Genomic DNA, 21,912 nt, shown 5'->3' with positions numbered 1-21,912 from the left:
AAAGATACTCTTTCTCTCAGATGGCTTTAAATTATTCAGCCTGATAAAGTAGTGACCTGCTTTGTCACACCTTCAATTGAACTCGGTAGTAAAATCTGTGTGCATGAACCCCCCTGCTTAAATACCCCTTGACAACATGGAACATGGTGATGGATTTGGCCTGCTCTAATGGCTCAGATCCAGGACAGTGAGTCAATCAATGAGTCCACCGTGTATTCCATGCTGCATCAGAGTAGTTCTGAGTAGAATATGTTTCAAAGCCAAATGTCTATTGAGATGCATTTTTTCATAGCTTTTAAAAAAAGCAAAAGAACCCAATTTAACAGTGTCAAAAATTCTGTCGGACCACGGTTATATCAACAATCATCCTTGCTCAACTGCTGTGATTCAGGGCCCGTTTTAAAACTGGCATCGTGAACACACACTTCTCCTAACTTGCGAAAAACACTTATTGTACATCATCCATTAACCTTCGGTGAGGTGTGTAGGGTACTGTGGTTGTTATGAAATTCCCTTTCACAGTAGCAACAGTCGAGCCCTGTTTAAATGAATCAATCATTTAAAAATAATAATTAATCAAGAACCACCTGAGGAGCAGCAGCAGACAGGAGAGACTGAATGGACTGGCTGCAGGCTACTTTTTGTCCAGAGCATCAGAGTTCGAGAGCTGGAGTATGAGATTGCTGATAAATTTGGAAAAGAAGGCTCATCGGATTCCCGTCAAATGAGTGAGTAGATAAAGTGCTTTGCAAGGGGATTTGTGTTATTTTTCGCATGGTGCCAGCCTGTTATAGTTTGAATTGGGCTACCGCCATGTTGTTGTTTTTTTATTTATATAGCAAAAGCAGCAGTGCTAAACGGTAAACCTTGATCATAATGTAAAATTTCAGATAAGGATAACCATAATCCACATGCATTTCTTAGAGGGTTAGCTCATATTAAAGGTTTAGTTTTAGATCCAGGTCTGCTGTGCTACTCACCATGAATTATATGATAAATTGAGGGGCTCAAGATCTCCCAACTCGTGTACCCACAGCTCACTCTCTGTTTGCCTTTAGCTTTGTTTACCAAAAAACATTGATATTGAACAGAGGGTGTGTAAATATTATGATCAATAAGCAACACATGTAAGACCAATATCAGCGTTTATAGAACGCAGTGTATTTTTTCCTTCTGTTTGGCTCTTCTTATCTGTGTAAAAAATGCTGAATCCTATGGTAACACTACCTCCCGAGTCTGACATTAACCTCTTGACCACAATCACATAATTGGGCATGTGCATAAAATGATATGGAAAAGATTGATTCAGTGATCTTGAGTTAAAGCAAGCAACGTAGACCTTTAAGCTGTATGGCACACACTGCGCTCTGAAAAAAAGACCCCCCTCCCGCTAATTGCTACAGGCAATATGAGAACTCGAGTGGTCGCTACCACAATGAGAGACGTTAGTTGATGTGGATGCTACTAAAGGAGGTTTTCAGTTACCGAAGGTAAGGGGGCACTTACATGGGATATTAAATGTCTGATGATTTGTTATTGAGTAGATAATGGCAAAGTTGTAACTTTTTGTGGTGCCATATCACATCCCCTTTTATCTATAATAGGACTTATGGGATGATCAAATGTCCTTTTGAATCAAAATGTGCCAAAAGAAAAAAAGAATTCAGTGGGGGGGGGGGAGGAGGAGAGAGAGAAGGCTAATGCATGGACGGTAATAATTTAATTATATAATAATACAGAGTATATTTACTCCTTTATTTTCAATGTCCTACCGAGAAGGCTAAGTAAGATTCCAACAACATATAATTTTGAACAAAGGCAGATAGGTTTGGATCGTGCTTTCGGTGGCTAAAAGGACGTAAATAAAGCGCAATCCTAAAACGGCCTCAAGAATCCCGGTCATGCCAAGGGTGTAAAACTGGTGATTTTCTCTCCTTTGGTGAGAATGCGAACTAAAGGCTTAACAACAAGATTTCACTCGTCGGGTAACCGGATAGACACATCGGAACCTTTTGTCTTGCGCCTTTCTCAAATTCTGAATAAATCTGTATACGGTTACGGACGATGGTACTGTTGGGCATTAGATTCCTTCCGCATCTATTATTGATATCTAAAATGTGCTGCACTCCTTGCTGAACTTTAATTAACTCACGAGTGAAATGCATTGCTGCTTAATTGTACTTTTTAAAAAGTTAACCAATGAATTCAGAAGTCTTCAAGCAGACTGAAATCGGTAAGTCAGTTTTTTTAACAAGAAGACACATTCAAGTAATGCCGGTACTGTTGTTACCTACAGCTGGAGTGAAAACGTGTCGGCTGTAGGACCCGGAAGAGTGTGTAGTTAATCATTACAACGAATTGCACCTGTTGCATTCAAAGGGAAGCGGGGAGCGTAGCGCTGCTGGGGGCGGCAGGTTTCACTGCACAGGGCAAACTCAATACTTCAAGGAAGCCGAAGCAACAATATCCGTCTCCACGTTGTAGTGGGAACGCGCAGATCGTCGCCCTGCCAACAACAAGGAAATCGCTGAACAGAAGCAGGTGCACAAGATTGGGCAGATTACAGGTACGTTTGGCATAGTGTAAAATAAGCGAGCAACTTTGTGTTACCACAGTATCTTGTCTCTTCTTGAAGTCGTCTTCGCTTCCGTGTCTGTAGTTGGTCGCACACGTTTTCTACGTAAAGATGAGAGGCGTACAATTATTTGACAAAATATGACGGACTATAGCCTACTGTGTTTAGCGATTTACCATTAGCCTATGTATGAACTGCAATAAATGTCAAAATGCATTTTAAGGAGTATAGATTTGTCGTGGTTATTAACTCAAAGTGATTTTTGTTGAATGTGGTATCTACATCGATTCGCCGTGAAAGTTCCGTGAATGGTAAAATTATTTATGGCGAATGTTGGTTGTCACGTGTAGGCTACGGATCGTGACAGTGGAATGTATGTGTGCGCAAGAATTGTTCACTGACTCATTTTCACTGAATGATTGTAAAATTATTTGAATACCCTTTCCCTTATTAAAACTGATTTCCTCTTCCCGTGTCTGTCGCGGTGAGTAGGGTGTGCGACACATACGCACCCACTGCACGTCACGACAATGCATAAAAAACGATAACCTATACGTGATTGCGCAATATATCGAGAGTGTAAATTAACCTGGACAATTGAGCAGTAACGCGCTGACAAAGACTAAACCATACCAGTTCTCTTTGGTATATTTTTAGAGGTACCTACCTTCTCTGGCGGAAGGTTTAGAAGTCATAACAACATCTTACAACAAAAGTTACCCAATGTGCCACTCTGCGTAACCGGCACCGAGTTGTCCTAAAACGTATTCACTTTAAAAAAAATTATATACAGGCAATGGCTATCACTATGACGACGACAATCTCCAGTTCATTTTCCCTTGCGCGTAATTGCACACGGAAGCATGTTTCGTCCGATGCGGATTTAAATATTTACTTTTGGGTTTTGCAGTTTAGCAGGTTTCTCCATTTATGCTCACACCCTGCCCCATGGATCAGGTCCACCAAAAACTGCCACACGTTTGATAGACCAACATAAGAATCCTATAACCCCGTTGTTCCGTACCCAATTCCTGACATTCTTAGAGGAAGTTTCTACCTTTATTTTCTTCAATGCTGAATTGCCTACAGTTCCTGAAATGTGAGTATAATCAAAGCCCAGACGGGAGACTGTTGATACTTTCATCGCAGCCTTTCTGTCTATGGGAAGCGAATTGCGATAGTGTGACGCTATTTGAGATTACATTGCGGTTTAATCTGTTCGAGGTCAGATTAGCGGTCCGTTGTGATACTGAAATTCGTTGTTTTGTGTGAAATGCATAAACACGGATAAACGCTTTGCCTTCCCGTTCAGGATTACTCGCGTGTCTAATGGGACTCCCGACCAAACAGCATTGACACTTTTTTCATTTGCATCACCGAATATCTGTTTTCAGAAGTTAATTCTTCGGGTATTTGGATATACCAAGGCTACTGATGGTGTAATTTGGTGTAAACCAGGGTTCCTCAATAGCTACTTAATGGACGCTAGCTTTTTATTTTATTGCACAAAAAATTTATGAATAATGAATAACGTCTTGTACGAACGTGTACATATATAGGCTATGTCTTCAATATGCATACATTTTAACTTATTGCTCTAACTAATGCGACTCGGAGGTATGTTGGCATTCTGCTCATTCAAACCTTCCTTGCGATAATGGACTTCTTTGCAGTAATGAAAGGGTAAAAAATTATGTCTGTGGCGGTGTGTATTTGGCCCCTGGGCCCACAGTAGAATTGCCGTTCTATATCCTACAAGAGCGCTTAATCTTGCTGGTTTGTTTGGGTAAGGAAAAGCATCTGTTTGAACAGTGATTGATCTGCATGGACTGACTCCTCCAGTCTGTTACTGGTCGCTTCAGCATGCATTCTTCTTCCAAGCACACTATGAAGACTAGGATCGCTCTTTGGTTTTGACAGTTTTTGAATGCTCCCGCATCATGCTCAATTTCCTATTTATTTTTTTAATTTAACCTTTATTTATCCAGGGTAGGTTCGCTGAGCACCGATGCTCTTTTGCAGCAACGCCCTGCTTCACACTCATACACATTCACACCTGGGAGCTGCCCAGTACAACCACAATCCTCTATTGTTGGCCACTGAGCAGCTCCACTGGAGGGAGAGAACATTTTTTTTAGCCAATTAAATCAGGGGATGATTAGGTGGCAAGTTTTTTGCGAGAGCCAGATCTGGGATTTTAGCCAGGACACCGGGGAACCCCCTACTCTTTGCGAATAGTGTCATGGGATCTTTAATGACCACAGTGAGTCAGGACCTCGGTTTAACGTCTCATCCGAAAGACGGCATCTCCTACTGCAATGTGTCCCCATCACTGCACTGGGGCATTGGGGTTTATTTGACCGGAGGGAAGATTGCCCCCTGCTGGCCCACCAACACCACTTCCAGCAGCAACTCAGTATTCCCCGGTGGTCTCCCATCCAAGTACTAACCAAGCCCACACTTGCTTAGCTTCAGCCAGTCGGCAGGAGCAGAGTGCGTGGAGGTATGGCTGCTGACAGGCGGGCCGTGCACTCGGTGTGTCTTGTTATTCATTAATGAGCGTGGGAGTGGCAGCGTCGGGCCACACCGGGAGGCTGAGCTGCGTGTTTGAGAGGCAGTGCCCAGAGCAGGTGCTCCAAAGGTGCGTTTTTCCAGCACACCCATGTTTACTCTCCCCTGGCATTTGAATACCTGGACACGACAGCCAAAATTTATGAGGTCGATATGAGAGGGAGCACCGAGGGGACGTTTCAGGAAGAAGGAAAAAATCAGGTTGAGAATGGGTAGAACACAGAAATAGTCTGTCCTTTCCTGAAGAGTTAATAGATGGGTGAGACGTGGGCTGTAATCCCTTCTCTGCCACTTACCCTCTTCGCTTCCTACCTGTCTGTATAAAGGAAAAAATACAAAAGGAGGGGGAACTGTCTGCTGTTTCAAAGGAAATAAATAAGCGATTGGTGGTCCTTCAAGAAGTTGAGCTACCCTTTTTTTAAGTTCCATTTTTTGTTGTTGCAAATAGTAGTATATGCTCTGATGATTGTGTCTGCCAGCTACTCGTGGCATTGGCTTGACATCACTGATCGGATTGGTCAGTCAGAGGTCAGCTCACATCCTTGACTGGGAGTGTCAGTTGCCTGTTAACCTTTCATTTTCATACATTGTTCCAGTTACCACAGGTAGGTGCATGTGTGTGGACCCTCTAGTGCCCGGAAAAGCTTTTCCTGTTACAACTCCTTGCCTCCGCCCCTGCGTGTGTGTGTGTTGAGCTACGTGTCTGTGTGCATGTGTGTGAACGAGAGGGAGAGAAAGTGTACAACCTGCTCAGCAAGATTAACAAGCAGTTCTGTTTAAACCCCTAAAGGGCTTCTGTAAGTGTCATTATGGGCAGCAACTGAATGTGTTCTCAATGAACTGGTAATCTAGACCTGATTTGTGTGGTCATTTAAAAAAAAAAAAAAAAAGACCCTTCCTTATTACAACTGACAAATGTATAAAATATTGAAAAGATGTGGGGAGGCTTCACAGTGGCTCCAGTGGTAAAGCCACTCCCCCCTGGAAGAGGGGTCTCATAGCACGGACATTGCAGGTTTGGGTCTGGACTGTGATGTTGGCCAACTGTCGTCCAGAGTCCACAGAGGTGGGACGCAGTCTTCCCTGTATGGCTGGGTGAAGGGTGGGTCTTAGCCTGGTTATCCCAGCATTAGCTCTCCTTAGCACATCATCATGTACCTGCAGGTTTCTAGTAGTGTGTGATGAAAGCTGCACCTCTCCTTTGATCTGCGCTAGCTCTCCTGTAGTCCTGTGTGCCCTCTGGTCTGTAAAACGGCCCCTGGCTCACAGGTATGCGTACAATGGAAATTGATTTGCAGGTGGCTTAATGGTGATTCTAGACGAGAGGATAAAGGAGGTCTGTCTGTTTCCTTCCAGGTGGTCGTCATTTTTGGACATGCGTCTGTTCCTGCGCCGTCGCGCCTCGCCCCTGAAGCTGACAATTTTGGGGGGGACGCTGTTCATGGTGGTGCTGGTGGTGCTGCAGCGGGATGTAGGCACCGGCGGGGGCACCCCCGAGCCCTGGTTCCGAGAACTGGCCAATAGGAAGGAGCGGATGTTGGACGTGGTCATGGGTGCGGTCAACAACCTTCGCTTTCAGATCGGTGCTCCCCAGCCCCCGTCCGCTGAGGAGCAGCCCACCCCTGACCGGGACTGCCCCCCTGGCTTCTACACCCAGGCCGATCTTCGCCCCCACCTGGAGAGGCCCCCCCAGGACCCACAGGCCCAGGGGGCTGATGGGAAGGCCTTCAGCATGGACAAGCTGTCCCCTGCGGAGGAGAAGGAGAAGGCGGAAGGGATGGCCCGGCACTGCTTCAACCAGTTTGCCAGCGACCGCATCTCCCTGCACCGCAGCCTGGGGGAGGACACTCGCCCCCCTGAGTGAGTTTCAGGCCCCATCTCAAATACCAAGGTGTCTCCTTCCCCACAAGCTACACGCAATGTCTGTGGGGAATTTAACAGGCCCTGTCAGGGATCACATTTAGCCTGCAGAATTTGTTGACAGGTGTTAAAGAGAAATTGATCAGAGGGGAAATTAGAAAAATTCCAACACAAAGCTGCAGTTTTGCTGTTTGTGTTTGTGGTGTGTGTGTGTGTGTGCGTAATCAGCCAGGTAGACCTACCTGTTAATTGCTTGTTGACCTACCAGGTTGTGCTGGGTGAGGAATTACACTTTTATGTTGAAACAATGCAAATTTTATGTTTGAGTTGTTCATTATCTGTGTGTGAAAAGGCTTCTGGGGTTGTCTTGGTGTGTTGGCAGTTGGTGTGTCATTTTGAGCAGCTGGCTGTTTGCTCAAAGGGGGGAGCTACGCACACATTCGGCATTTTGCGCTCTGCCCTCTTCTGAAAGGGTGTAAATGTTGCAGGGTGTACACACCACCACTGCCAAAGTAAAACGCAGGGGAACTTCCAGCTCACTGCCCAGAATAGTTCATTTAGACAAACTGGAGGAGTGCAGGAAGCCAGGGCCGGAAAAGGTATCGGGCAAGTCTCTTTCTCTGGTCCTACCCTAACATGAACTGAAATGTGCATTCACATACATTTTTACACTCCAAGCTTGCCTAAGGAAACTGTTAGTGGTGGACTGTTGGGTAGTGAATTAAAAATGTGTTTATTTGTTTTATTTAAATTTACTAGAATTTCTGCCTTCTACTGTGTGGGCACTGATGGTGTGTCCTGCTGATGTTGCTGTTCATTTTATCTCTGCATAAAGTGGACCCTCCTTAAAGACCCTACAGTCTGTACTGTTTTCAAAATACTTTTGTTGTATCATTTTGGATCGCAGATGCCATTTCATGTTTTTGTGTCCCAGGCGAAGCAGCTACAGTTTTTTTCAGATTTCCTGTCAAACAAGTTTAATTTTGTCAGTGAAGTGAATTCTAAGTATATGTCTTTAAACTGTGGTGAGAGCGTTTATTTTTTTAATTTAGTGCAGGCCTGGGCAGGGAGAGATTTCACACCACTTTATCTTAAAGTGGAATTCCACCACAAAACACCATTTAGCTAATTTAAAAACTCAAAGCATTACTGCTTAATTCTCTCTGTGTGGCTGGCCTAAGCAATCTCTGTCCAGAGATATCGGCAGTCAAAGATGCAAATCTGGAACAGGTATAAGTCGTAATGATGTACGTGGCTCACCTCTACCCTTCCTCATTTTTGAAGAACTACAATTGGCGAGTAATTTGAATTTGGAGATTCCTCTGACATAGGTGAAGGGGGCACTATCCAAACTCAGACAGTTTGTCAAAGAGAGATTTGGAGTAGCTGCTGTTCCATATGATAAACAGCATTAGCTTGCAAGCTAGCTAGCGTTGTGGACTTTCTTGCTCTTCTGTGCTCTCTGGCCTTTTTATTGACAAGGATCCACTGTCCCTGGATGAGGTGGGGAACACTAACAGTTTCTGAAGTACGGATATCCATACCAGCTCTCAAAAGAGGGAATGTCAATGAATGACAACCATGCATTTCTCTTTGGCTTGCTTAACACGTTTATCTCCTCTCTCCCCTTCACCAGCAGTACTCTGTAAAACCGTAGGCCTGTGTCACTGCCGGATTTATCATGAAAACAAATATTTCCCAAGTCAAGACCATGTCGGAAATGGCTTGATGTGAGTCGGCTGCATAAATCACAGCTATTCAAATTGTAGTTATGTAAAACCAAGAACCTTTTTTTAGTTGAACTTAAACAATGAAGTAAACATTTTCTTTGTTTAGTAGCTAACTTGCTAGCGAGTAATGTTACCCTCTCTGTAGGCCAAATAGTAATGCCCAGCCCCTCTGTTTGCGTTCAGCAGGAGTGGCAATCTGTGGCTGCCATTGTCTGACACCCACCCATGGACTGCAAGTGCCTGCCCGCTGTCTATAGTGAAGCAGGTACCTGGAGCATGTGCAGTAGTTTGGGGCTATACTGCATCTCTGAACTTACTTGTGGTTGAGAGCTGGCTTAGAGCTCATTTTAATCAGGAGGACAGCTACTCTGCTTCTAGTCAAAGTTTTAGGGTGGAATTCCCCTTTAACTCAGTCATTTACACGATGTAACATTTTAGCTAAATTTCTCGATAAGCTCAGAAAAGTTGAAGATAAGGACGTTTTTTTGTCTCTATACAAAACACAAAATTTACCGTGAGTGAACGGCAGCTGTTGCTGTTTGCATCCAGTTAGCTGGGTGAGCCAGGGTAATTGGCAGAAACGAACTGCATGCTCACTGCCTTGCTTGGAGTACTATCAGGCCCCCGTGCTAACGTGTGATATCAGCGCCACACACCACTGTCCCGCTGGGCGCGCCGTCACGTTCGGGGAGCTGACGGGCGCGGCTTTTGTTTTCTCAGGTGCGTGGAGCGCAAATTCCGCCGCTGCCCGCCTCTGCCCACCACCAGCGTCATCATCGTCTTCCACAACGAGGCGTGGTCCACACTCCTGCGCACCGTCTACAGCGTTCTGCACACCGCCCCCGCCTCCATGCTCACCGAGATCATACTGGTGGATGACGCAAGCACTGCAGGTGGGCCCTTCTGCAACCTGCTCGCCGACTCGACTGACCGGACTCACATTCCAACACTGACATTCCAACACTGACTGTTTCTTACACTGACATTCCAACACTGACTGTTTCTTACACTGACATTCCAACACTGACTGTTTCTTACACTGACATTCCAACACTGACTGTTTGTTACACTGATATTCCAACACTGGCTGTTTGTTACACTGCCGTTCCAACACTGGCTGTTTGCTACACTGACATTCCACATGCATTTCTACACTGTCTTCATTAACACGTCAACTTTAAAACTGGAGTAACACACACATACACACACACCCACACACATATACGTGCATGCACATACATATACAGATGTTTGGTCATGATCTCTGTGCCACCTACTAATGTTTTAAGTAATGAAAGGCTAAGTCTGGAAGGTTCTGTGTGGTGGAACGTTGTTTATTGCATAATAGCATGTGCTATGTACCGTATACATGTTTGCTGCTGGTACTTATGAAGCAGAAGTGCACTGGGCTGCAGGATGTCCGTTTCACACTCTGTTTATTAAAAAAAAAGGAGGGACGGAACTGCCTGTGTGGTGTGCATTATTTTTGGTGTGGCGCTGTTAGGGCGCAGGTTTAGATTTTTGCCTTTAAATTCAGTAAAAACAGCCCTCAGTATCACATTAGGCCACCTACCACTCACACGCACCCTCCTGCAGACAGCCAGGCACAGGCGTCCCAGTCTTACTCTGTCAGATAGTGGCATGCAGGTCCTTTTGAGGAATGACCTAGAAGTGACGCAAAATATTGTCCATTTGAAATGGTAGAATTAGGGGTTGACTATATAACCGTTTAAATCGTAAACCAATAGAAATATGTGCCACCGTATGAATTTGGCTATATCGTCTATATCAGTGGAGAATGGCTTTTGATGGTTACATTAGAGCGTTAGTGTAAATATTTTGGTCAGAAAACAGGGCTCAAAAATCAGGAGTGCCTGCTGGCCTGGGGCTACCATGATTGATTGATTTTTCACTTGCACAATTGGGCCAAAATTCTAAGTAAGCCTTATCTGGATCAGAAGAGAGCGTTGTTTTTCCCATCCTGGTAGCATTGCCGGATTCAAAGAGGAAGCACTTAATTTGAATGAAGTCAAAAACAAGACGTCACACCAACATGAGTAAATGAAAGCAGAAATTGCTCCTTGGGTATTTAAAAATATATATTATTAGCCTGTGTAGCAAGAATTTCATCCCTCTGTTTCATATTTCTTTTGCTGCAAGTATCATAATGGAATTAGGAATGGCATATATTTGAGTTGTTATCTAAATGCAAGTGATGGTATAAAAAATATATTATTATTATTATTATTATTATTATTATTATTATTATTAATAATGAAACAGATTTTGAAATGTCTGATGAAGGACTACATTTTTATAAGCCAGAGCTGTAGATTGGCGTTTTGACACTTTTTAATACAGTCTGAATAATCTCCTTTATAAAGTGTTTATATTTATTTCATAAGCTGGGTCCAGTGGAAATGTACTTTCGGCAAGTAGAACACTGATGAAAAAATTATTATCGTTGAGGGATTATTCTGTAAAAGATATTGTTCTCACAATTTGCATCGCTGCTTGCTAAACCCTTGCTGTTAATTCAGGCAACATCACTGATAGGCCAATAAAACACAGGGGTGTATGCTTCCCTTGTACATTAAAACAGCAATGCTTAATTAATAATAACCTTGTAGTTGACTCCAGAGAACAGTTAGCCTTGAATCTTGTATTTCCTTTAAAGCATGTTCTGTTTAAATTAGGAAAAATATATATATACTGTCATATACGTATATCATTACTGTCAAAAATTCAAAATGTATGGTGATATAAAGTTCAGGTCATATCGCCCCACCCTGTGTAGAATTTGGCAGAGCTGTGCGCTGGAAGTGACCACAGGCTGCGCGTCACGGAGTTTCCTTCTGTGTGAGCTGAGCACCCCCTCCTCTTAACACTTTCTCAGCACGTGCGCATGTGTGCAAATGATGAGTGTTTCTGTGTGCTTGCGTGTGCGTGTTTCTGTGTGTCTGTCTGAGAGAGAGAGACGTGCTCGTAGACACCTCATAAGCAGTATTAGTTCTTGTTTTTCAGCCTTGGTATTTAGCTGTTGGTTTGCCCAAAATTTTTTATTTCCTTCCTTCCTTTTTTTTTTTTTTAACGTCAACCCACAATGTGTGGGGGGAAAAAACACACCAAATACACCAAACAACCTTTTTTGATGTCTTATTCGTAGGTTCATTTTTAAATTACAAATGGCATCATCGCCCTTCTCTGCAGCGAAGAGATTAGGATGTGGATGGGTGCTCAGTTTCTCTGTTTCTGTTACGGACATCTCGAGTGTAGGGTCCTTTTACATTGCAACGGCAGTGTTCATATTTAGGTCCATTTTACACAAGATGGAAAGTAATTATTTTATTTTCCCCCACTGCCTCATTTTCCCAGACTGCAATGTGTGGTTTTAATGTTGGCGTGAACATGAGAGAGAGACATTTATTGTGGGGGTTCTAGTTTCAATGAAAAGAAAATCACATAAAAATTGTTTTAAATGCCTCTCCGCTGCAATAATTATCTGCCAAGACATGCATTGAGGAGTGAGGCACACTTGTGTGCAATGAAACCCTGTCATCCCAAAACCTTCCCATCCCTGGGCGATGCTAGGGCCGTCTGCATCACCCTGAGTGGCCGACTGGTCAGTCGGCAGAGTTCGCCTCTGATACCAGACTGAAGGGCCCATACTGGCGCTAGAGCAGTGACTTAACAGGATGAGCCACCCAGCAGCTCCTAACTCACTAATGAAATGTTATGTATCCTAAAGTACTGTTGGGTGCTGACGTAGCCTGGTGTTGTTGCAGATCACCTGCAGGACCGGCTGGAGAAGCACGCGGCCACGCTGAAGGTGGTGCGGGTGGTGCGGCAGCCGGAGCGGAAGGGGCTCATCACGGCCCGGATGCTGGGCGCCAGCGTCGCCCGCGGGGAGGTGCTCACCTTCCTGGATGCCCACTGTGAGTTTCCCAGCATGCATCATTCCCTCGAGCATGCCTTTGGTATTTGATGTTGTCTTCAGAACAGTTTTAGGTACAACGGAGCGTGCCCATTTGGTGGAGTGGGTGAAATGGTGGGCTGATTGAGGTGTGTGTGTGTGTGTGTGTGTGTGTGTGCATGCGCACGCCCATGTGTTTGTTTGCTCCTGTGCAGGTGAGTGTTTCCACGGCTGGCTGGAACCCCTCCTGGCGCGGATTGTGGAAGAGCCCACCGCCGTAGTGAGTCCCGATATCACTACCATCGACCTGAACAACTTCCTGTTCAACAAGCCGGTGGCCACGGCCCACGCACACAACCGCGGGAACTTCGACTGGAGCCTGACCTTCGGCTGGGAGGGCATTCCTGACCACGAGAGGGCCCGCAGGAAAGACGAGACCTACCCTGTCAAGTGAGAACACACACGTGCATGTGTGCTCTGGTGGTGTGGTGATGTCTATGGTAATGTGTCTGTGACTGTGTGATGTCAGTAGTTAGGTGACTGCTATGGTGTGGTGATGTCAGTAGTAAGGTGTCAGTTATGGTGTGCTGATTTCAGTAGTGAGCTGTCTGTTATGGTGTGGTGATGTCAGTAGTAAGGTGTCAGTTGTGGTGTGGTGATGTCAGTAGAGAGGTGTAAGTGGCGAATTTCTTTTTTTTTTTCTCAGGACTCCCACCTTTGCTGGAGGACTGTTTAGCATCTCCAAGGCCTATTTTGAGAAAATTGGGACCTACGATGACAAGATGGAAATTTGGGGAGGGGAGAACGTGGAGATGTCTTTTAGGGTGAGTTTGTTCCTCATTATGGCAGTCGGGAGTATAAGAAGACCCTGCTCAGATCTGGTTTCTTGCTGATGAATTATTTAATGCTTGTTAAGGTTAGAGTTGTCAGACCGCCTACTTAACTTAGCGTGAGGTAGAAGAAGGCAATATATTTCTAAATAAATCATGAGTAATGGCCATCTTTGAGTGAAATTCTTTGAATTACAGTCTAGAAAAATAAATACAGAGTGAGTGTTAGGAAATGTAAATGGTCAAAACAGGAGGGTCCAACTGTGTAAAATAGAACTGGCAGGCCTGGACAAATCGGTAGTTTGGATGCAAAACTGTACTGCTTCAAAATCCAGGGAACAGAATTTGGTTTTATTTTTCCCGAATGGATGATGTTCGCAAAAAAAAAAAAAAAAAAATGGATTACTCATTTGTCATTTGTGTTGGGGGAAATTCAATTGGTTCTCCTTTGATTTGAGTGGAATGTAGGATTTGCCTGCTTTAACTGCAAGTAGGACAGAGAATTTTTAAAGAAATATAAATTTTTATAAACATAACATTTCACCAAACTTGTTGCCCAATGGGCATAACTAAGTTGAGAGTGATTCAGATCAGCCAGTGCAGTGAGAGAGTAATCCATTCTAGCGCTACCATAATGTTTTTGGGTGCTTTTGGGTTTTGGGTTCGCTAAAATAGTTGTTTCACGCATTAAATTGTTCACATTTTTACGGTGTACATTTCCTTTTTTAGTACAATACTCTGAAAATAAGAGAATATATAAAAACTAAAAATCTGTAGCATAATTTTCTTAATTATACACCTGCACATAAGTGCAGGTGTATACAGTGCAGACCAAAAATCTAAGGGCAATACCAAGATCTGTTTGTTTTCATCATTCATCAAAACACTTTTTTTTTTTTTTTTTTTTTTTTATATATCTGAAGCAAGTTTACATAATTTTTTTATGAACACATGTCAAAACATTTAGCTAATACTAACAGAACATATAACATACCAGTGTACCAGGCTTGTTTGATTTAGCTATATTAGATTTAGCTGCTTGTTAGCCCAGAGGACCAACATTTGAATTTATGGTTTGTCTGCCCCCGGCAATTGAATGCGGGAGTGAATGAGTGAGAGTGAACAGGTGAGTTTGCATAAGAGATTTTATGCTAATCCTTTTTACCACATGCAGGCAGACTCTCCCGTGGCGCGCAGAAGATTGTATTTCAGTCGGAAGATTGTGTTCCGACACGCGGTCTGGGACGCAACCCCATACCCACTCGCGGTTTGGGACGCAAGCCCATACCCACGTGTGCCTTGCTCTGTGCGCAGGTGTGGCAGTGCGGCGGCCAGCTGGAGATCATCCCGTGCTCGGTGGTCGGGCACGTCTTCCGCACCAAGAGCCCCCACACCTTCCCCAAGGGCACCGAGGTCATCACCCGGAACCAGGTGCGTCTGGCCGAGGTCTGGATGGATGACTACAAGAAGATCTTCTACCGCCGGAACAAGAACGCGGCCATCATGGCCCAAGAGGTGAGGCTGCCACTCTCGTTTCGGGAGGTGTGAAGTGACGCAACGTATTACCGCCATATATATGAAACATCACACACTCCCCATCATACAGTGGGGATTGGGTTCTTTTATACATTCCCATCTCTAAACGCACCTCTGGTGTTTCTGGCCAAAATGCTTTCTTTGTCTCATCTGAACAGTTACAATCGAAGTTCCAGTGATGTTTAGCAAGCTCCTGCCACTTGGGGTCGTGGTTTAATGACAGACAAGCCTTCCAGATGGTTTATTGGCATGGCAGTGGCATCTAGTTGTAGCTTTGGTAACAATAGTAATGTGATGATGCAACCTGCTTCTGCAGTTCAGCAGTTGTGATCCTTGGCGAATTCTTTGATTATTGAACCATCTTTCTTATTGTGTATGGTGGCAACTCTTAAAGGCATGCTGAGCAGGATTTTACCTTGAAAATATTATAAAATAACCATGCCTAATTTGTGCACCTTTACCTGTATTTGTGAATCTGAAATGTGTTTGGGACATTCCTCTTTTCTGTTTGCAGAGGGGTAGGTGTGGTTACAGAGCGTGTGGTTTGGGATAAGATTTCAGCAGAAGCAACAACCATTTAGCGAGGCTTGTTAAAGAACTACTTAACCTTGGAATTACTTTTCCTCTATAGTGTTAGCTGAAGTTAGCCAAGGGGATGAAAAGCAATGGAGTTGGTCTGTTTTCTGTTTGGCCTGTTAGTAGCGTTACCTGCAGTGTGCAGCCAGTGACAATAAGGACTTTTGGAAGAGTCTGAAATTTTCTAAAATCCCAATGATATAACCGCTATTACGCTCAACATAATGGAATTAAGCTATACGTTCAGCATAATGGAATTAAGCTATAATCAAATCTTACTTCTTATCATTCCTTGCGGTCATGGATTTCACAGTATTAACGTTACCTCTTGCTATTCAGCTAGCTATGTTATGTGAGGTACTCAGGGTGAGTGGGCGGGGTTGAAGACGAAGGAGGAGACGACTTTGACTATAATCACAGGACCACTGCAAGGCTAAAAATCCTGCATGGTATGCCCTAAGAGTGAAGATTGATATTTTTGGGCAGTTTGCTCATTCTTGTATTGCCATTGCCTGATCGGTGAAGGTCAACAACCCTTTGTCTCATTTCATTTTTGTCTCAACTTCCCCATATTGATGGATGACTATGGTAGTTTGGTAAGTGTCACTTGATACTTATACCACAGTGAACAGGAAGTCATGGATGATTATGTAAGAGTTCCTAAGAGACGCGTGACAAAACATAAAGAGTAATATTCTTCTATTAGCTTTAGTTATTATATTTTATATTATATATTATTAATAATAATAATAACAACAATAATAATAATAATGTTATTTATTTTTTATTATTGTTATTATTATTATTAATCGTAATCTTTGTTCACACAATGCAGATTGAAATGCAGGCAAAAAAGGTGGTAACAGGCAAAAAATGTAAAAGAATAAAAATCACCCCACAAATTTAGTCAAAGGGAGCCTAAGATAAAGTGTTAAAAGTGATTTAAAAGTGATTCACAGAGAAGGCCTAGTCACACATCTTCAGGCCAGACTGAGGAATGACCAGGACTGAATTTCTAGGGTGCCAGTAATTGTGACATTTTTACAAAAAAATAATTTTTCTTGAGTGATTTTTTTCTTTGAGAAATAATAGGTTAACTTCCAACTGGAAATTAGGAATTAGGAGTTACAAAGGATTCTTTCAGTTTCACTGCCTGAAATCTACACTTTTGAACACCCTTGCCCAAAATGGTGATTGGAGAGGTTTGCCTACTTTCCTTGCATTGTTATTAGAGTGGACTACACTCAGTGTTTCTGTTTCCAAGGGTCCAAGGTGTGCCTACAACACACACTCATAGTCCCCCCCCAGGGGGGAGGACCCTGGACCAATGTGTAAGACCGGTAGCTAAAAAATTCAGATAACATAAAAGATGGCGCTAGTTAAATAATTGCGAATAACGAAGGGGTTAAATCGAAACGAAATGAAATCCCCACCCATCCCTGCTGCAGAGTGTGCGGGTGACGTGACTGCATTACCGCGTGGCACTGTGGAGCAACACGTCGCTCTGCATTCACCGTTTCTCCCCCTTGCGCAAGAGCGCATTCCTGCAGCGTGGCGCGGCTCAGAAGCGTCAGCCGCCATTCCTGTTCCCTTTTCAGTCCCGCGGTGACCGTTTCTCATTCCGCCCCCGCCCCACCCACAGAACAAGTACGGCGACATATCTGAGCGGGTGAAGCTAAGGGAGAGCCTGCACTGCAAGAACTTCACGTGGTACCTGGAGAACATCTACCCAGAAGTCTTCGTTCCTGACCTCACCCCAGTCCTGTTTGGAGCGGTAAGGCCGACCAGTTTGTCTGCGGTCATCCTGTGAGAAATCTCTTGGTTACGTTCCTGTTTTTCGGTATTTAATTGGTCGTTTTAATGAGACCGAGACTCTGAAATCCCAAATGGGTGGAGTCGTAAGTTATCAGTGACTGATTGGTCTGTACTGATTTATAATTGAATGGAAGTGTTGATATACATGTCAGCGGTTGGTGGCACATGGCTGCTCCACCCATTGTGGCAATGCATGATGCCTCTGCCCAATCCCTAATGTGTATGCATCTGTCTGTCAGGTGGCCAGTGACTTTGTTCTTCTTAAATACGACAGTGTTTCAAGTTCAAGTCAAATTCCTTTTACTGGCATGACTCATATTGACAGTGCATATTCTAAAATAACAGTTAACACTTGGAACAAGGGTAGAATAAATGTCTCTCTCTGAATTCAGTAACATTTTATTGGCTGATATAATAATAAATTGATCTCTCTCAATCTCTTGTTCTTTCATCTCCACACAGATCAAGAACTCTGGTTCTCAGACCTGCCTGGATGTAGGAGAGAACAACTCTGGAGGGAAACCCATGATTATGTATACATGCCACAACATGGGTGGCAACCAGGTAAGCCTGCGAGTGCTGCTCGTGATGACCAGGTGTGCTCAAGCATGCCCCTAATGGTGACCAGGCATCCCCAAGAGTGTTGCAAAAGGTGACCAGGTATGCCTGAGTGTGCTGCTAATGGTGACCTGGTATGCCTGGAATGTTGCTAACGTGACCAAGAATGTCTTAATGCACCTCCACTGAAGACCATGATCTGGTAACAGTCAGATTGCTGCACTGTCTCAAACAACTGTGCGGTGACCTGACAATGGCCACCAGGCAGCACTGTAAGCATTGTGTACATAAACATTACTTGTGTAACAATGGATTGACTCGGAGAAAGGATTCTCTTTATTTTTGTTAGGTCAACTGCTACACGTTCTTGGCCAGGGAGGCATTTTGTATTGTTCCGCTTTTGTGGTGGCAGATTTTGTACAAAGGGGAATTGAACCTAGCCTGGCATCAGCATTACAATGGCTCACTAATCTTTAACTTGATTCTGACTAGAAAGCAGAAGCTAGCTGCCATTTCCAGTGCCTATTCCAAGCATTCTTGCAGAACTTTCCTGGGATAACAACCGTAATATATTTTTGAGTGCATCCATTGAATGTTTTCCCATGAAACAAACTGCTTTTATACCATTCCGTCAGAACTTCCTTCTTTCCTCTAGCATGCTTATTTTTTTAGCCCTTTGATTTGCTTTCCCTGGTGTCAAGGATGCTACGTGTCTCATGAGACCGCAAGGCTGAAAAGCTGTATTGCTTCCAGTTGCAGCCAGCCGTATGAGTCTTTATCTTCACTTTGCTTCCTACCTTCACCGCTGGTTGGGGAAAAATCTGTAGCCTGAAAGGAAGGGGGTGGAGAGATGTAATCCAGTGAACAAATAATGATCTGTGTTACATAACATATCAGCCACTAGGTTGTATATACAACATCCTACAGAACACCATAGCACAGCAAACAGCTGCCCTCATTATGTCTCCTTACAGCAAAACAAGCTTGAAATGGGATAAATGAAAACTGTTGGTTTATTTGAATGACAGCCTCTGCTACATGTGAAAACTGAATTGTCTGACTTAGATGTTTTAGGCCATGTCTGGAGCTGATTCCTAATTGGCTAGTCTCTGGGAAGCGGATCGCTGACTGGCCAGTCTCTGGTCAGCCCTTTGCTGAATGGTCAGTCTCTGGTCTCTGGTGATTGGCCAGCCCGTCGCTAACGCAGAGCTGTGTTTGTGCTGCCGTCCCTGCAGTATTTCGAGTACACGTCCCACCAGGAGCTGCGGCACAACATCGGGAAGCAGCTGTGCCTGCAGGCGTGGGTGGAGCCGCTGCCCGTCACCGTGGAGCTTTGCCAGTTGAAGGGCCGCGGCACGCAGGTGGACCCCAGGCAGCGGTGGGAGTTCACCTCGGTAAGGACTCCACCAAACACAGCGTCCGTACACGGGATCAGACCACACCCAGAATCGCCACAGCATCCGTATATCAGACCAGACCACACCCAGCCCACCTCGACACGGATCAGACCACACCCAGAGCGCACAGCGTCATACCGAGATCAGACCACACCCAGAAACCCACAGCGTCCGAACGATCAACACACCCAGAGCCACACGTCCGTACAATCAACCACACCAGAGCCCAGCGTCACGGGATCAGACCACACCCAGAAACGCCACAGCGTCCGTACATCAGACCAGACCATAACCAGAGACGCCACAGCGTCCCTTACGTCTGCCCTTGCTGTGATACTTGCATGTGTTATCGTTTTTCACACATTTCATTCATGGGCATACCTGTGTTAAATTGTTTTCCTCCGAATCAAAATTCGATCTTCTCTTGGTGTAGTAACCAAACTGTGCCTTGCCCAAAAGCTCAGCACCCCCCACCCTGCCCCCTGTTCCGCCCCATGTGCATCCGCAGAGCGGGACAGTGGGCTGGCGCGTGTTGAGTGTGTGACCCGTCTCTGTGACCCTCCTCCAGGAGCAGCTCTTACGGAACCCGCCTTCCGGCAAGTGCCTGACCCTGAGAGAAGGCAAGGTCGTCATGGCGCCCTGTAACCCAGCTGACATCAGCCAGCACTGGGTCATCAGCTGACCCCGCCCACCGGCGGCCCAGCCAGGAGAGACCCGCTTCGAAGGGCCCCTCCCACCGGACTCGAGCACAGCACGCTGCAGCCTCCCAAACATTACAGGAACACACAGAGGGGCCGGTTTGAGATCCCCTGCATCGCGTATCTGTGCGAAGGAGTCCTGGACCGACGGCTGTTTTAAAATGTATTTAGAGTGGGGACTTGCGGAGGGGGCGGGAATGGTGGAGGAATTCGGCTGGGATCAAAAGAGCTGTGGACTACGCGTCCCCCTGAGACGGTCAGACGGAGAACTGCAGAAAGCCCTCTGGCTGAAACCTAGTGCCTTTTACACTCCAGTCCGTAAACTGGCTTTTAGTTTCGTGTCAAATATGTGTATTTCAGAGAAGATAAGAAAAGAAAAAAATATATATTTGTGAAAATTTTTTTTGGCTAGGATGATCCACATCCACTACAGCTTTTCTATATTTCTTGCCAAAGAAATTTTTAATTTATTGATATTCTGTTTCGATATCCCTATCATTGATTATTGTTCGTGATCAGAACACTTACCAGGCGGGGATAAAACAAAGTGCTGGTTTTATGGTCGGATTTAAACATTTATGAGTTTAAAAAAAGGTAATCGTGCACACAGCATGGGAGTAGACCAATTCCATTTATAACATTGCAGGAGAGTACTTTTTATTTTATTTTTTAATTTATTTTGCATACTCCCAGTCTCTGAAGTGGACATTGAGTTTGGCCTGTCATCTCATTTGCAAATAATCTGAATGGTAGCCGGTTAGTCTTCCACTGAAGCCCCAGATTTTGACTCCCTGAATTGTATTTGATTGCTCATGTGAACTTCTCGAGAAAATGATGTGTTCCTCTTTGCAAAATGGAGGCAAAACTGGACTTTGTGTCTTTTTACACTGCCCTGTGACATATTTGTACCAATCAAATGACTGCAAGCTAAGTGGATTGAGCAGACCAACATGCCTCCAGGTTTATTTGTTTTTTTTCCCCACGTTGTACCGACTGATATTTATACTCTATGGATCAGCTGATAGACTGTGCTCTATGATTAAACTAAATACCCCAGTTTGTTATTAATTAAATTAAACAAACCCTTTGTTTCTTTATGGAAGTAACTCAGTTGGGTGTGGCTTGTATGGCAGCTCAACAATGACACCTACAGTCAGGTCAGGTGACTTACAGTTGTAGCCAGAAGATTTGATACTGTAATTAATTGATATCATGGTCCTTTTTTTTTTTTTTTTTTTTTTTTTTTTGAATGGGACAAATTATCGCTGCAATAATTTTTAGACATGAATCCATATATGTATTTCAATAATATGACACTGGGTGTACATCCAGTGGTATGAATTTGAATTAGAACACAGTTGCGTATCAGCTATGCTATCAGGTAACCAACAGATCCTTTCCTAGGCAGTGGTTTGATCCTACGCCGTTATGAATGTAGCTGCGGCAATTGGAAGCTCTCTCAATGCTGGGTTGACTTCTATGGGAGAGGGTTTATTCAGTCAAAAGAATGCATGTCCAATTTACTATAATCACTCACTGTGATTCCCCTTTTCAATCATGAATCAATATCATTTGTTAGCAACTACATTATTTTGAATTTGGAAATTATCTATGCGTGGATGCAAACATGAAATTCTGAGACATGTAACTGAAATCTGAAACTGCAATGTTGTGTCTCCAGGGGTCACAGATTAATTTGGTAGTTTCAGTGAGGTTTAATGCAATTTTGATATCTTTCTGTTTCATTAAAATGAATAAGCACATATGAACTTGTCTCAATAAAATAATTTTAATGTCCAGTTATGTTTTCTGTGCTCGTTTAGAAATATGAACATACGGTTAAGAATGCTTTG

The 21,912-nt window shown here is 44.1% G+C and overlaps 1 protein-coding gene across 4 annotated transcripts; it reads left to right on the top strand.

Moving 5' to 3' along the window:
• The first annotated feature begins 1,837 nt into the window (after positions 1-1,837).
• On the top strand, positions 1,838-21,858 carry galnt6 (UDP-N-acetyl-alpha-D-galactosamine:polypeptide N-acetylgalactosaminyltransferase 6 (GalNAc-T6)). Of its 4 annotated transcripts, XM_064298951.1 has the most exons (12): positions 1,838-2,233; positions 2,380-2,566; positions 6,503-7,006; positions 9,457-9,629; positions 12,522-12,671; positions 12,865-13,099; positions 13,356-13,473; positions 14,794-14,994; positions 17,234-17,365; positions 17,869-17,970; positions 19,200-19,426; positions 19,592-19,866. In XM_064298951.1, exons 3-12 carry the CDS (start codon positions 6,522-6,524, stop codon positions 19,749-19,751), a joined length of 1,983 nt encoding a protein of 660 aa, XP_064155021.1. In that variant the 5' UTR covers positions 1,838-2,233; positions 2,380-2,566; positions 6,503-6,521; the 3' UTR covers positions 19,752-19,866. The 4 variants fall into 4 exon arrangements, with proteins under 4 accessions (XP_064155021.1, XP_064155020.1, XP_064155022.1 ...); XM_064298950.1 differs by lacking the exon at positions 1,838-2,233 and having other exon boundaries at positions 2,290-2,566; XM_064298952.1 differs by lacking the exons at positions 1,838-2,233; positions 2,380-2,566; positions 19,592-19,866 and adding exons at positions 3,658-3,674; positions 19,930-21,858 and having other exon boundaries at positions 19,200-19,358.
• The last annotated feature ends 54 nt before the right edge of the window (positions 21,859-21,912 follow it).

This window comes from Anguilla rostrata, chromosome 11 (genome assembly GCF_018555375.3).
Source record: "Anguilla rostrata isolate EN2019 chromosome 11, ASM1855537v3, whole genome shotgun sequence".
Taxonomy (NCBI): Eukaryota; Metazoa; Chordata; class Actinopteri; order Anguilliformes; family Anguillidae; genus Anguilla; species Anguilla rostrata.
The sequence above is the reverse complement of the archived record's forward strand: the minus strand, read 5'-3'. Positions and strand labels throughout refer to the sequence as shown.

Coding starts and splice junctions, on each gene's coding strand:
- galnt6 (XM_064298949.1), top strand. Junction 9,630..12,521: donor GGATGACGCAAGCACTGCAG/GTGGGCCCTTCT, acceptor GTGTTGTTGCAG/ATCACCTGCAGGACCGGCTG. Junction 17,971..19,199: donor ACAACATGGGTGGCAACCAG/GTAAGCCTGCGA, acceptor CCGTCCCTGCAG/TATTTCGAGTACACGTCCCA.